Source organism: Polypterus senegalus, chromosome 2 (assembly GCF_016835505.1).
Source record: "Polypterus senegalus isolate Bchr_013 chromosome 2, ASM1683550v1, whole genome shotgun sequence".
Taxonomy (NCBI): domain Eukaryota; kingdom Metazoa; phylum Chordata; class Cladistia; order Polypteriformes; family Polypteridae; genus Polypterus; species Polypterus senegalus.
In genome coordinates, this window is record NC_053155.1 from 44,770,104 (window position 1) to 44,786,659 (window position 16,556).

The 16,556-nt window shown below is 40.5% G+C and overlaps 1 protein-coding gene across 3 annotated transcripts in view; it reads right to left on the reverse strand.

Moving 5' to 3' along the window:
- ofd1 (OFD1 centriole and centriolar satellite protein) overlaps positions 1–16,556 on the reverse strand; it is a 137,675-nt gene continuing 121,119 nt past the window's right edge. For all 3 annotated transcript variants that reach the window (XM_039743606.1, XM_039743603.1, XM_039743604.1), the window contains exons 21-24: positions 10,591–10,709; positions 1,461–1,601; positions 1,305–1,369; positions 1–277 (exon numbers count right to left, since the gene is read on the reverse strand). In XM_039743606.1, coding sequence (XP_039599540.1) covers positions 232–277; positions 1,305–1,369; positions 1,461–1,601; positions 10,591–10,709 — 371 coding nt within the window. In that variant the 3' untranslated portion in view covers positions 1–231. The remainder of the gene's footprint in view (positions 278–1,304; positions 1,370–1,460; positions 1,602–10,590; positions 10,710–16,556) is intronic.

The following is a 16,556-nucleotide window of genomic DNA, read 5'->3' on the forward strand; positions in this document are numbered from 1 at the left end:
TTTAATATGTTTTATTAAATTAAAAGAATTATAGCAATGCGGTCAAGCAAAACATAATGAAATTCCATTGACCTAGTTTACAAAAGAGATTGCCTTCAGCGTTAAGGAGAAAATCACTGGAGTATAGAGACAAGCTGTACTCAGAAAATTTATACAAGGCAGAAAAAGTACCTTTATATTAACATTTTTTACAAAGCATTATAGCTCAAGCTAGTCAGTGTTGGAACAGGATCACCAGAAGTCTTCGTCGGCAGCATCATGTGAAAGTGAAGCAATGCTAAAGGGGAATGAAACAGCACTTATGGTTAATCGAGTATATTATGTAGAACAGCTTATGCTTCTCATTATATAAAGACAAAACAAAAAGGATAAACAGAAAGGGGACGCAGTCCATGCCGCCAACATTCTTCTCTAGAGCAGGTGCTTGGAAAGTTAGCCCTATATGGCCGCAGTGAATGCAGGTTGTTGCTTAAACCCAGTTTCTTATTGAGAAGTAAAATACTGCTGTGAAGGTCTTATTGCTCAAGCAACATTTTTATATTTGAGTTTAGTTGTCTCACTTGTTAAGATTCCTCAGCCTTAGTTGCTTATTTCAAACAACTGCATTCCCTTCTTTAATTGCTGTTTATTAGCAACAAGATGCCAATGACAAAGGATTAAGCAGCTGTTCATCTTGTGTTTTCTATTTACACCTGAATTATGCATTATGAACTATCTGAATTAATAAAACATAGTTGGAAAGAAATTGAGGAGAAAAAAAATGAAGGGCTAAGACTTACTCATCCACTTCTCACTACAAATCACTTTGATTATGTCCTTGGTAAAGGAAAAATCTATGATATAAGAATGAACTGACATGGCAGAATGAAAACACTAATAAGCCATAAAATTAAATAAAATCTGTTACTGGCAAGGACTGGTTTCTAGTGAAGCATATGGATTGGAACAAGAAACTGCAGCTACTATAGCCCTACTGGACTGACTTTGCAGACCCTTGGTCTAAAGCAACTTTTATTCCACAAATCCAGATTCTTATTAATATTATTTATAGTTTACACAATGGGAGTAGCAGTGCAAATCAATTCAATTTATTGTTAAGTAGCATGGGGAGCCAGGGTGGGGATTGAACCAATCTTTTGTTTTCTGGTCAATGCCTTTCCAGGAAACCTAAGAACAAGGCAGTCTTTAAATCCATTGTTGTATACATGCTTGTACACAATGACTGCAATACTTTTGACAAAAGAACACTGGACCTTTGTGCAACACTTCTGAAAAAAGAACATAGGACCTTTGAGTTCACTGACCTGTCGTCCTTCTCTTCAATCAAAAAATGTGCTGGACTCATCTCTTCAGTATCCTTCAGTGAGTTCTGGAAGGGAACAAAAAAGACGACATGAAAAAAAAAAAATACTCCCGATAAAAATATAAGAGGCACCCTAATGGGTTTAACATCCCCACACCTGCTCCTGTTCTTTGCTCTCCATGACTATTTTCAGGTATTTCTCCAACTGATCTGCACTCGATTTCTCATTTATGGCAGATGGTTTTAATTCTGAATTCTTCACTTCAGGCTCCTCCTGAGATGAAGTCTCTTTATGGACCTGTAAAGATACAAACAAACAATTATAAAAATGTAAATTTAGACTCCTAATCCAGGGATTAACCTAAAGGTTCTGCAGTTTTGTGTAGGTAAGGGTAAACTCTTGCAGATGTATCTAGCGCTCAGTAGGATTTAAGTCAAGTTAAGAAGTCATCTCTTAGACCTTTGCTAGTTAGTCAAGCTGGAGAGAACTTGGATGCATGCGATGGAGGCAGGAGCATTGTCTTATATAAAGATGATGGCCTTCTTGAATATTGTTGATTTTTTCAATACCAGTGCTTCAAGAAAGTATAATCCACAAACTTCTATTTTCAGTCTATTCGCTCATCCTTAATGACAGCTACTCACATCAGTTCCCCTGCTCCACCTTGCTGGTGCCTGATTCAAACAGGTACCCTGTGTCCATTAGTGGTCCACCCATGGACCCACCCTTTTGGCCTGTCAAGAGTCACTCTCATTTCACATGTCCATAAAACCTTTGAAAAAAATCAGTCTTCAGGTATTTCTTGGCCCATGCAAAATGCATCAGTTTGTAAATCATTCCCAGTGGTGGTCATATTTCTTACCTTAGTCATGTCTCTGAGCACATGACACATTGCATGTCAGGACACTCCAGGTAGGCTGAAATTCTAGGAGATGGTGGCACTCATGGCTTATGGGCTCTTGGTAGCTTCAAGTTTAATTCTTCACAGGTCTCTTGTAATTAATCTGCATCTTTTTTTACATGCATTTGATTGTCTGGCATTCACACCTCAATAGTTTAGAGCAATTTCATAGAGTATGACATCTGTCTAAAAGGCATTTTACAATTTTTATTCTCATTTAAACCTCTTTTTGGCCTATTTTACCTGAGGTAATGAAGCTGCCAAATAATTATGCATACCTTAATATAAGGTGATAATTACTTTAAGTCATTCGTTCCCTCATTAAACAATCATATATCACATGAAAATGATTGCATCCAATAAGCATTCAGGCATATAAGGTTTTAGAGTTGGAAAATGTGCACATAAATAATAATAAGGTCAGTATACTGGTTTGCCTAATAGTTGTGCATGCAGCGTTGTTGATGTTATCTACAAATCCAGTTCACAATTCAATGAGGAGGGAGCTTATCCTGCAGATATCCACAACATACACTATAATTTCAACAGAAATAACAATTCTTGACATCTTTATAAAAGTAACAAAACACAGTTAAGAACAAAATAATGTCTCGACTGCATAAGAAGGGAATCCACATTCAATCGTACCAACTATTTACATTGAAACAATCCAAAGAAGTAAGAACTATCTACTGTATTGTGTGAAGGGAATCTAATTCCAAGTCAAAAGAGACAAAAGGACTTGAAGGTAATACTGTATATGTGAAAGGGTGAGGAAACACATTATGAAAGTTTGTTTCTTTGAATATCCTCTGTGAATTCAACAACCAGCAAGGCCTACTGGCTTCACCAAACAAAAAAGGAAAGCCCCTAGGTTTTTGCAATCCATGTGCTATTAATGCCTGCAAGAAGTTAATCAATTAAACATACAAAACATCTTCCTACACAGTTTCTGTTTTGCGTACAATGGGTTTTTGTTCCTCTTTAAGCAATTTTCTTTGAAAATGTGTCAAACATGGCACTTTCTAAAGTCACTAGAGTAGGTGTGCTTGATTTTCCAATTTAACATTCAAAATTTGAAGTGGACATTGATTCATGCCATTCTGCAACAACTAAAAAAACAAGTTGAAGAAGCCCCAAATAGGTCCTTTTTGGTATTTTGCGGTGGTGGGATTTGGATCTATGGTATATTTTGTGGAAATTTTTAGCAAATATGGGAAGAAAAAAATTAATTACAGTCTAATTGTCCAAATCACGTTACCAAATCATAATACTCATGAAAGCTGCAGTGAATATACAGCTGATCTAACAAAGCCTTTAGAAGACATAAACTGAATATATAATAAAAAGGCCTACTTTTACATTCTGTGAAGAGTTTGTCTTATAATATTCCTTCAATCAATTTTACTTGTAACTGTGTTTAAGTCTGCCTAGTATACACATAGTTTAATACTGACAGTCCAGAGTGTTTATCCTAAAACATTATTCCTCACAGTCTTTAATTTAAAAATAAAGACTATTCAGCACTTTTAATGTCACATTCCTAGATACCCAGCAAGATGAGGAAAAAGTTTTCAGCATAGCCTTCAAAATAAGGCATCTTCCCTACACCTCCAATCTTGTAATGATCTGGCTGAAAAGATATGAAGATTGTGTAACACTTTTTTTAACAATATACACCAAGCTCAGAATGCATAGTGCCCCAAGAAAGAATGTGGCATTAATCTGTTAGGCATAACTGAAAAAGTGAATATACAGCCCCTATGATAGTAGCTCTATCATACCATTGGCCTTTGTACGGTTTAGCCGAGAAACAATGAATCAGTTCTACAAGTTACTGACTTGAGTCTTAAAGCAGTTTGGTCTGACAAATCTAAAAGTCTGAACTGATGTGAATATCTCAAGCAGATCAGCTTTGCTTACACTCAGAGTAGTGTGCACTAAAAAGAAGGCACAGTTTCATTCAGCTTTTATCATCCATCCATCCATCCATTCTCTTCCGCTTATCCGAGGTCGGGTCGCGGGGCAGCAGCTTAAGCAGAGAGGCCCAGACTTCCCTCTCCCGGCCACTTCTTCCAGCTCTTCCGGAGAATCCCAAAGGCGTTCCCAGGCCAGCCGGGAGACATAGTCCCTCCAGCGTGTCCTGGGTCTTCCCCGGGGCCTCCTCCCGGTTGGACGTGCCCGGAACACCTCACCAGGGAGGCATCCAGGAGGCATCCTGATCAGATGCCGAGCCACCTCATCTGACTCCTCTCGATCCGGAGGAGCAGCGGCTCTACTCTGAGCCCCTCCCGGATGACTGAGCTTATCACCCTATCTTTAAGGGAAAGCCCAGACACCCTGCGGAGGAAACTCATTTCAGCCGCTTGTATTCGCGATCTCGTTCTTTCGGTCACTACCCATAGCTCATGACCATAGGTGAGGGTAGGAAGGTAGATCGACTGGTAAATTGAGAGCTTTGCCTTACGGCTCAGCTCCTTTTCACCACGACAGACCGATGCAGAGCCGCATCACTGCGGATGCCGCACCGATCCGCCTGTCGATCTCACGCTCCATTCTTCCCTCACTCGTGAACAAGACCCGAGATACTTGAACTCCTCCACTTGGGGCAGGATCTCTCCCCCAACCCTGAGAGGGCACTCCACCCTTTTCCGGCTGAGGACCATGCTCTCGGATTTGGAGGTGCTGATTCTCATCCCAGCGCTTCACACTCAGCTGCGAACCGATCCAGAGAGCTGAAGATCACGGCCTGATGAAGCAAACAGGACAACATCATCTGCAAAAGCAGTGACCCAATCCTGAGTCCACCAAACCGGACCCCTTCAACACCCTGGCTGCGCCTAGAAATTCTGTCCATAAAAGTTATGAACAGAATGGTGACAAAGGGCAGCCCTGGCGGAGTCCAACTCTCACTGGAAGCGGGCTCGACTTACTGCGGCAATGCGGACCAAGCTCTGACACGGTTGTACAGAGACCGAACAGCTCTTATCAGGGGTCCGGTACCCCATACTCCCGAGCACCCCCACAGGATTCCCGAGGGACACGGTCGAATGCCTTTTCCAAGTCCACAAAACACATGTAGACCGGTCGGGCAAACTCCCATGCACCCTCAGGACTCTGCTAAGGGTGAAGAGCTGGTCCACTGTTCCGCGACCAGGACGAAAACCACACTGTTCCTCCTGAATCCGAGGTTCGACTATCCGGCGGACCCTCCTCTCCAGAACCCCGAATAGACTTTTCCAGGGAGGCTGAGGAGTGTGATCCCTCTATAGTTGGAACACACCCTCCGGTCCCCTTTTAAAGAGGGGACCACCACCCCGGTCTGCCAATCCAGAGGCACTGTCCCGATGTCCATGCGATGTTGCAGAGGCGTGTCAACCAAGACAGTCCTACAACATCCAGAGCCTTAAGGAACTCGGTATCTCATCCACCCGGGGCCCTGCCACCAAGGAGTTTTTGACCACCTCGGTGACTTCAGTCCCAGAGATGGGAGAGCCCACCTCAGAGTCCCCAGGCTCTGCTTCCTCGTGGAAGGCATGTTAGTGGGATTGAGGAGGTCTTGAAGTACTCCTCCCACCGACCCTAGCGTCAGTGAGGTCAGCAGCGCACCATCCCCACTATATACGGTGTTGACACTGCACTGCTTCCCCTCCTGAGGCGCGGACGGTGGACCAGAATCTCCTCGAAGCCGTCCGAAAGTCGTTCTCCATGGCCTCTCCAAACTCCTCCCATGCCCGAGTTTTGCCTCAGCAACAACCGAAGCCGCGTTCGCTTGGCCTGCGGTACCTATCAGCTGCCTCCAGAGACCCACAGGACAAAAAGTCCTATAGGACTCCTTCTTCAGCTTGACGGCATCCCTCACGCGGTGTCCACCAGCGGGTTGGGGATTGCCGCCACGACAGGCACCGACCACCTTGCGGCCACAGCTCCGGTCAGCCGCCTCAACAATAGAGGCACGGAACATGGCCCATTGGACTCAATGTCCCCACCTCCCTCGGGGCGTGGTTGAAGTTCTGCGGAGGTGGGAGTTGAAGCTACTTCTGACAGGGGACTCTGCCAGCCGTTCCCAGCAGACCCTCACAACACGTTTGGGCCTACCAGGTCTGACCGGCATCTTCCCCCACCATCGAAGCCAACTCACCACCAGGTGGTGATCAGTTGACAGCTCCGCCCCTCTCTTCACCCGAGTGTCCAAGACATATGGCGCAAGTCCGACGACACGACCACAAAGTCGATCATCGAACTGAGGCCTAGGGTGTCCTGGTGCCAAGTGCACATATGAACACCCTTATGCTTGAACATGGTGTTCGTTATGGACAATCCGTGGCGAGCACAGAAGTCCAATAACAAAACACCGCTCGGGTTCAGATCGGGGGGGCCATTCCTCCCAATCACGCCCTTCCAGGTCTCACTGTCATTGCCCACGTGAGCATTGAAGTCTCCCAGCAAAACGAGGGAATCCCAGAAGGTATGCCCTCTAGCAACCCCTCCAGAGACTCCAAAAGGGTGGATACTCCAAACTGCTGTTGGCATACGCACAAACAACAGTCAGGACCCTTCCCCACCCGGCGGAGGGAGGCCACCCTCTCGTCCACGGGGTAAACCCCAATGCACAGGCTCCAGTGGGGGCAATAAGTATGCCCACACCTGCTCGGCCTCTCACCGGGGGCAACTCCAGAGTGGTAGAGAGTCCAGCCCCTCTCAAGGAGATTGGTTCCAGAGTCCAAGCTGTGCGTCGAGGTGAGTCCAACTATATCTAGCCGGAACCTCTCGACCTCGCACTAGCTCAGGCTCCTTCCCTTCAGAGAGGTGACATTCCACGTCTCAAGAGCCAGTTTCTGTAGCCGAGGATCAGACCGCCAAGGTCCCCGCCTTCGGCCACCACCCAACCTCCTTGGCCCCTCCCATAGGTGGTGAGCCCATGGGGAGGAGGACCCACGTTACCTCTTCGGGCTGTGCCCGGCCGAGCCCCATGGGTGCAGGCCCGGCCACCAGGCGCCATCGAGCCCCACCTCCAGGCCTGGCTCCAGAGGGGGGCCCCGGTGACCCGCGTCCGGGCAAGGGAAAACGTTGTCCGCAGTTTTTATTTTTCATTGGAGGTTTATTGAAGCTTTTATCATGCTATGCAAAAACATCTATTCTTCTCTTCCCTTATTCCAACGCAATTCATTAATTTCGAATTCATGTGCTTTATTAATACAACTCTCAAGTAAAACTTCCTAAACTGAATCATATTTAACTGACATGTAATTTACTAATATAAAAAATGGTGTTATTTATTTTACCTCTATTCTCACAATGTCCTCTAAATGACGGATCATCTAATGCTAAGGTAAGGTTGACATCTGCAATCACCTGGGACCAAACTAACTTTCACAGCAAGTGTCACATTTAGAATTGATGGGAAATCTACCTTTTCATTTATCATACAAGCATAAACAAATATTCATCATTTAAGCATTCATGTTTCTTTATTCTGGTAAATCATGCCTGCCAGATATCAGTTCTTACAGCCCACCAGAACTAGCGAAATCAATGGATTCTGCCTACAAAAAAAGTCAGCACAACCAACAGTGAATGCTATGATGAGATAATTTACTGCCATCTTGAATCACTCAGAATAACTCAGATGGCTTTCGAGAACCATCCTCTGCTTCCCTCTCTTTCGGAAATTCCCCTTTGGGTTTACATGGACCTTGATGAGTGGTTCTTTTTACAGCATATCCTGAATTTTCTCATAATTTCAACAGGACAACCATCTTAAACTGAAGGAAAAGTATTTGGCTCCTGATCCTTATAGTCAGTGTTGCCAACTAGGTGATGGTAATCGAGAATGATGTTTGCAGTTTGTGGATCAGAAAAACGAATGGCAGGGCCACATTTATTCTCAGATGGCAGGAGAATTTCAGCATGGTTACCTGCTGCAGAGGGTGAAAAGGTAATTCTATATTAAATTTCTTAATCCTTTACAGATTTTGTAGTTTGCACACACCACCACAGTATGTCTTTATATAAATACATATATATATATATATATATATATATATATATATATATATATATATATATATATATATGATGATACTGGCCATGGCACATTTCACTTCCTCAAGCTCAGTTATTTTATTCCTTTATCTTCCTCCTTTTTACCTATAGCTAAGGTCAGTCATTAAAGCCGTTAACAAACCACTATTATCATCACCACAATTACATCCCTTGGTTAAAATGTATAATGCAGTGCCCTCACACCCAAGACCAGTAGCAGCCCTTTAAGGCAAGGATGCATAAAGCCTCCCAAAGTTTCCAGCTCATGTAGTCTATTTGGCAAAATTATATCCCCATAGCCCCTCCACAATAATATTGTCAATTTGTCCAGAAATCCCAGCTTTCCAAATATCCAATTCAAATTAACACACAGGCTTTACTTGACGACTAGAAAGAGATTCACTGTGGGGCTGACCACACATTCCTTCTGCTATGTTAAACTGGGGATCTGAAAATCTTTCTACATATGTTTTAGGAATGCCCCATTGTTGTTTCCCTTTGGTCTAAAGTTGCTACATTTATGTCTTCTATCCTATCCATGGACATAACTCTATTACATCAGATATTTTATTACTAGACTGTACACCTCTCTCACCATTATATACAACAAAAGCTCTTTCTGTTAATGCTAGGAAGGCATTTTTCCTCAATCTTTCTTGATCAGAGCTTTCAGTTGCTAGGATTAACTGGGCATCTGGGACCAATTGTGTCAAACAGCATCATTTGACAGAAATATTCCAGTACCAGGTATCTGGTTATCCAGGTTGATATTTGAACTTGTGTCTCATGGAAAATGTGGTCACTTGGGCCGGTGTTTCCTCTTCTCTTTTCTTTAGTCAGAGCAGGCATCTTATTCCTTATATAACATGGGTATACCTCGAAGAAACAGGGTGTTAGATTAAATAAAGCTTTTTTTTCCTTTTTACATAACTTTAAAAATATTGTGTTGTTTGGGTAATTGTTTTTGCAAAGATATATTTAGTTGGTTTTCAAAAAACATGTGTTCACAATATATATAACCACACATACAGGTCATACACAAGATATGTCCAAAATGCAAGACAGTTGTTAATCCTCATATATGCATGATCGCTCATTTACTGATCAGCTTGTGAAATGGGCAGCTATAAAACTATATGCCAGTTAAGATCAGAGAACAATGTGGGTTAATGTAGATCAACGTGACGTTTGTATGAGATTGTCTGATCATACCCTGCATAATCAGCCCATATAATACTGTCTACAACAAAATACAAGGTTGCTAGTTTAATCCCTACCTAACTTGTTGAGTAGCCCTAAGTACTGTAAGCCACTTAATCTGTTCATGTTGATATTATACACATAGTGATGTTATGAACTTGAAAACCACACTGGAATGATATTCACTAGAAAAAAAAATAATAGTGGGCTGAATTTTCAGATAAAGATATTTTGATAGTCACGTGACAGCAGCTCTAAAGCAAAGAAATGCGATATAGCACAAAAGCTTTGCAGAAACACTTCTAAAGTCACTGTATATTTATATAGCATAGCTGAAACTCTAATATCTGACAAGACCAAATTATTTTAGACTAAATGCAAAACAATGTGTTTACTCTAAACCCAACATAGCACATCAGCCGGCTAATGAAATTCTAACAGTAAATCATTTGACAATTGGAGTGGTAAAGTTTCTAAGAAAGACAGACAGTGTCAAGAATATGAGTAAATTAAAGACCTGGAACTAGATTGGGGAATCATATTTCCAAAAACCTACAATAATAAGCAGAAAGAAGGTACAACAGCAACAAAAGCACTAATCTCATCCAATGGCCAACTCTAAATCTCACTGTAACTCAGTGGCAAAACTTGAATGATGAAAAGCAAAGGGGTGCATATAGTATCTGTTAGCAATTCCATGAAGTACCATTTTAAAAAGCATAAAGACCTATTTTTTCATAAACACCTTTTGAAGATTTTAGTAACTCTCCGTTCTTGTTAAAAGTGGAGAATATGAAGTAGACTGCTACTTCAGCACATTCTGAATTGTGCACTTAAGACACAAAATTTGAAATCCCTTAAACAGCACTGCTTACCACTTCTCCATGTTATTTTGTGTAGTTTTAAACTCAAGTACTCATATCACTGGTAATCCATGCCACTTAGACAGAATCCACAATGTGTTTTTTATAAAATCAACAAACTTCTTTTCTTGCACAGTTATGAAATCAGCTTCCTTCATATCCTTGTTTGTTTCTATCACTTCCCTTGGCCAGCTCTCAACATTTATTCAAAATTATGTAACTGCCCACAATGTTACCGCCTGACACTAACAGATGCAGTAGCTCTTGGCTTTCTTACCATTTCATGTTCAAGTTTCTCCAGTTCGCTTTGCTCAGTTTCTTCTCTTCCCAACTCAGAAACGTTTTCACCAACTTCTTCTGGTGTCTTATGCTGGTGGATATTCTCGATGGCTACACCTAAACAGGGAACAAAAAAAAACTTTTATTCATGGCATTAGTAGAAATTATTAATAATAAAATAATACAATATGGTAAGTGTCATAAGAACAACAGGTACTGGGAAGTTATACATGCAAATTGAAACATTTAATCTACTGCTCTTTTTATCTTTAGCCAAGTTAGAAAATTTCTTTATTGTTAATAACTGTGTTGTGCATTTGAAGCTGGATGTTTTTGCTTGTTATAATATTTATTTATTGAGCTGTTTTTAAAAAAGCTAGAGTCCCCTCTTGGGACAAACAAAGGTCTATCTGTCCACAGTATCTATTGTAGTGAAGCTTAATTAAAATGCATTCATGACAACCAATCTTTAATCCATAAATAAAGTTCAGTTACCAATAGGAGGACACTTTGACAGTTCTTTTCAACACAAATATACATTGTATTATGATGATTACACCTAAAGCTAAAACTTCTCCCTCTGCCAAACAAACACAGATACTAAACGGTTGCTCTTCTCATCTTTTGAAAGCTGCAACCCCATCTTAATGAAACTGTTCCTTAGGAGTTTACAGGTCAATTATTTACAAAAAATTCCAATAACACAATCCTTTTAAGTCAAATACCGTATAGTACTCTTGAAGGAGGCCCATTTAAGTATTACCAATCAAAAAAATTGGGCCAGTCACGTTTTTCAATCTAGCCCTAGAAGAGAGATATGGGAATAAGAATTCATAAAGCAATCCTTTCTATAGACAATCATCCATATTAGGGTGATGGAGAAACAAACTACATTAATTCTGCATAAAATCTATGCACCGAACGGGGATGATAAATTTATTGTCAATGTTCTCTTTTTAATTTTCACTTATAGAGTTCTCATAAAGGCAGGAAAGTTAAATCCTGCTTTAGGCAGGTAATCAACAATTAAATTTTAGAATTTATCAAGGACTAGCAAAATACCCGCGCTTCGCAGCGGAGAAGTAGTGTGTTAAAGAAACAATGAAAAAGAAAAGGAAACATTTTGAAAATAACGTAACATGATTGTCAATGTTATTGTTTTGTCACTGTTGTGATTGATGAGTGTTGTTGTCATATATATATATATATATATATATATATATATATATACATACACACACATATCTACATATATACACACACATATATAAACATATATATACATATACATACATATCTACATATATACACACACAGCTATTTCGTATCAGTGCAATACGCTGCTTGTTAAAACGGATAACTCCCGCTCTTACGTGCAAGTCTGCGTGGATATTATGAACTATCAGATTTGTTCAAGTTCTATTTAAATTTTAAATAGAAGGAATTTTTATTTAGTCGACAGAAATATCTTTGGTAGGAATGGTAAAACAGACAGGAATATTATTCCTGAATAAATCAACTCAAACCTTAAACAACTTATAATATTTTGCTCTCCATAAAAATATATCCTGTCTAAATTATACAAGTTAGAAATAAAGTAAACGTTAAAAGAACAAACATTCAAATTTCTTTACTCTTATGTAATTTTATATAAAAAATAAACTTAGATTTTAAATATCCCAAAAGATTTTGCTCTCCATAAAAATATATCCTGTCAAAATTATACAAATTCAAATATGAACATGCTGCATAACAAAACCTGGAAATATAAATAAAATGTGTTCCTTTCAGCAATAACAAATCAAATCATTCAGTTGTCTTTGCTCATATGTCATTTTAGAGCTGGACGCCTGGCATCTTTTTTGGCAACAAGTTCGTTTCTGTTTGGTGTGAGGTTCTGTGTTGTGGAGATTCTCAGGATGGATTGCAGGTGCTCATCAGTGAGGCGACTCCTGTGTGCTGTTTTGTTAGTCTTTATCACTGAGAAGAGCTTCTCACACAGATATGTGCTACCAAACATGCACAAGGTTCGAGCCGCATGTAGACGGACTTTTTGTTCTTCAAAGTCACCAAAGCGCCGTGCAAACTCAGTGCGCGCTCAGTTTATCAGCAAAGTGCGATTTGGGAACACCGTAGTGACGACTTGGTTTAACATTACTTGGCAACAGGGAAAGTGGGGCAAGTAGTTGTGTCTCCCATAAAAGCAGCCTCAATTGAAATCACTTTGTGATTGTGCACGGGTAAAAACGTCCGCTGAAGTGTCAGATTCTTATTTAATTCTTCTGCTTTCTGTATCTTCTGCATTGCATTCAGGTCTTTCAGGTTACCCTGATGTTTTGTTTTATAGTGCCGTCTTAGATTAAATTCTGTAATTACAGCCACATTAGCTCCACAAATGAGACACACGGGTTCAGTAAACATATACTCAGCCTCCCATCGGTTTTAAAGGCTCTATTTTCAGAATCAACTTTTCTCTTCAGCATCGTGTGAGCTAGCTTCGCAATAACTTGCAGCATCTTAAGGTAGACTTGATTAACGCGTAACTGTTGGCAAGGCAGCTGAAGCGCTGCATTATGGGATCTGTAGTTTATTGTGTTACCAGCGCTTCATATACCGGGCTTTAATAACAATAATACAGTATATAAAATGATCTCGCGGCGGATATAATTACACGCCGGGCCGGATGTGGCCCGCGGCCCTTGAGTTTGACACATATGGACTAAATAGAACTTGAAAAGATATATTTTTTCAAATGTGATCGCAATTCAGATAGAGTTGACGCAAGACTACAGCCTGCATGCCTCAATAAGTCATCCTCCCTTGCCCTTACTTTTTTACCGTTCATCTAATGAATACACTGAGTATGGCTTTACCAAAACAATCACTGATGGCGAATAAAGTATCCATTATTCGAGTATGTAGATCGGGTTATATATATATATATATATATACATATATATATACCAGCATCGCAGCGAGAAGTAGTGTGTTAAAAAGCTAGAAAAGAAAAGGGAACATTTTAAAAATAACGTAACATGACTGTCAATATACAGTATTTGTTTTGTGAGTGTTACTGAGTGTTGCTGTCATCAAGGATTTGATTATCATTATTTCTTTCAATCAGGTTCGTATTTGTAGGATGTGTTGTGTTCAAGTTACATTCCGTGTTTGTCAATCGTTGTAAAGATGACAGGTTTCATTCATCGATTTGTTTCTTACTGCATCAATAAACAGCTCGTCTTCTTCTTTATCTGAGACCTGACACACTGCATGCACGGGTTTTTTTTACACTGTCTTCCTTTAGCGGGACATTGACTTTTTCCAACGTGTGCTTTGTTTCCGCAGTAGTTGGATTTATGAATATGCTTGTATGTATGAGACGCTTCATATTTTTTGCTGCCTTTTCAATTGTGTAATTGGTTTTGTTCAGCTCTTTGGAACTGTTGCCTTTTATCTGTGCACTGCGTCAGTTCACGTGAGCCGCTCGGTGTACATGCATCGAAGGTTCCCAGCTGTGCTGGTGCCATCTCGTGCTATGTCCATGGCTGTATTTAATGTTACCTTAGTCCTGGCACTTAAAACTTTCTCTCGCAGTTCGCTGAGTTTGTGTCAAACACCACCCAGACCATCTCATCTTCCTCTCCATAAGCACAGTCCTTCAACCGTGAATATTTACCCGTGGCAGTTTGCTATTGGATTGCCGCTGATGGACGGCCTTATATGGGCAGGCACTAAATTACAAACGCCAGCGGCAGCCTGTCTATGAACTTAATTTAAAGTGTAGGTTTACATCGTGCTTTGTTTCCGAAGTAGCAGAACTCATGAATATGGTTGTATATGTCACTCGCTCGCTTCTTATTGTTTCGCTGCCTTCTCAATTATATAATGCATGTTTTCTTCAGCGCTTTTTAGGTCTTCCTGGTTTTCTATGTACTGCGTGATTACATGGGAGGCGTGATGATGTCACACGAAACTCCGCCCCCACGGCGTTGAAGCTCATCTCCATTACAGTAAATGGAGAAAAACTGCTTCCAGTTATGACCATTACGCGTAGAATTTCGATATAAAACCTGCCCAACTTTTGTAAGGAAGCTGTAAGGAATGAACCTGCCAAATTTCAGCCTTCCACCCACACGGGAAGTTGGAGAATTAGTGATGAGTCAGTGAGTGAGTGAGTCAGTGAGTGAGTGAGTGAGGGCTTTGCCTTTTATTAGTATAGATAACAACTCTCACTGTGGTTTCTGTGGCCTTATTTAAGACAGTATTTCTTTTCTTCCCAGTTTATCATAACTACTCATGAACATTTTTATCAATAACTGCTTACGACCATCTCTTAAATCTTACAGTGATGATGATATTGTTATTTCTAATGATCCCCCCTAATTTAGGAAGTATATAAATATATATATTATATATATAAATAAATATTAAGAACTACTAATTGAGCTTGAGTTTTCATCCAATTAATACTAGCTGAGAAAGATTTTATTAAATTAATTTCCATACAAAGCGTTATTTCCTGGAGTTCAACATATCACCAAAGATATACAAAGGAATGCTCTGAAAAATGCCACTCCAAGTATGAAAAATGGAAAAATAGCTAATAACATCATGTAACACTTAAATAAATCAAGCATGCAGTTAGAGATACACAAAGAAATAAGTAATATTTAAGGAATGCGGCAAGATTTTATTTACATTAGTAGGTAATGAAAACACCTTTTTGTCCTTACAAAGCTCCGTTATGACTTGCTTTAAGAAAGTGAATCACATACTACTGCAAAAATCCTTTAGATGAATAACAGAGAAGATGCTCCCTTCTATAACATTACTTTGTTTGCCCACCCCAGGGTTTTGTTTACCGGATATACAATTAAAAAAGATTATTAGTTTCATGGGAATTGTTACATATGCATTATTTTCACTTTTATTTGAAAAATTTTGTAAAAACAATACTTTATTTCCGGCCCTGGGCATCTGTTGTCTTTCTGCTGCTGCAAGCTGCCTGTTCTGCTTGACTTGCTGCCCGATCATTTCAAAGCCGTCCTTTTGCCACTTCACATCTCTGTCGTTCGCGTTGTGAAGGGAGGGGTGGTGTGAGGGTTAGTTTGGCTGAACGCACGCTAAAGAGAAGCATTCTGATCATCGGCAGGCTTTTTGCTGCTGGCGAGCTGCGTGTTTTGCTTGTCTCTTGTCGTTGTTTTAAGAGCTGGGAGCTCATGAAGCGTGTCTGCCAAAAGCAATCCAACAACTGCTAGGTTAGATGTCCGTGGACTTGTTTTAAATGATGTCTCACTGCCTTGTCTCGTGCGACGTTGTAAACACTATACTTTAAAATACCTTTATTTCCGGCCCCGGGCGTGGTTAAATCTCTTTCTGAAGACATATAATGCTGCTTGCGTTGCCAGGTGGGGTTGGGGCGGCTTAACACATGCTAAGGAGGTGCCGTCGCGCTGCTATCAGTCTTCTGTATTATACTTCGCCCTCCCTCAATCAGACCTAACAGTCACTTAAAACAAAAAAGGCTTCAACCTGGCTGGGATGCTACAATATTTTCGAATTTTACTGCTTTCATATTCTTTACCTTTCTCCCTGCATGTGTATCACGCATTTGTTTGTTTGAGCCTTTCGAATTCCACTGCTTTCATAATCTCTTATCTGCCTTTTTTTCTCGCCAACGCTTTTGGGTCTCTTTTCTACGCGCTGCTCTTTCTTCTTCTTTCGTTGATGTTTCATCTAGAACACATTGTCCTTATACACTTTATATGTGCTGAGAGCAGCGGATCTGTGTGTCCTACGTGCCTTTACACGACTGGGTGTTATTTGATATTGTTTGCGTCTCGCGGGTCTTTTAAGTGTCTTCCAAGAACTTTCAAGAAGATCACTTATCGTCGCCCTGCTTTTCCTTTCCAGGATTTTTTTTATAATAGAGATATATAGTATGTACTTATTATTCATCTCTGT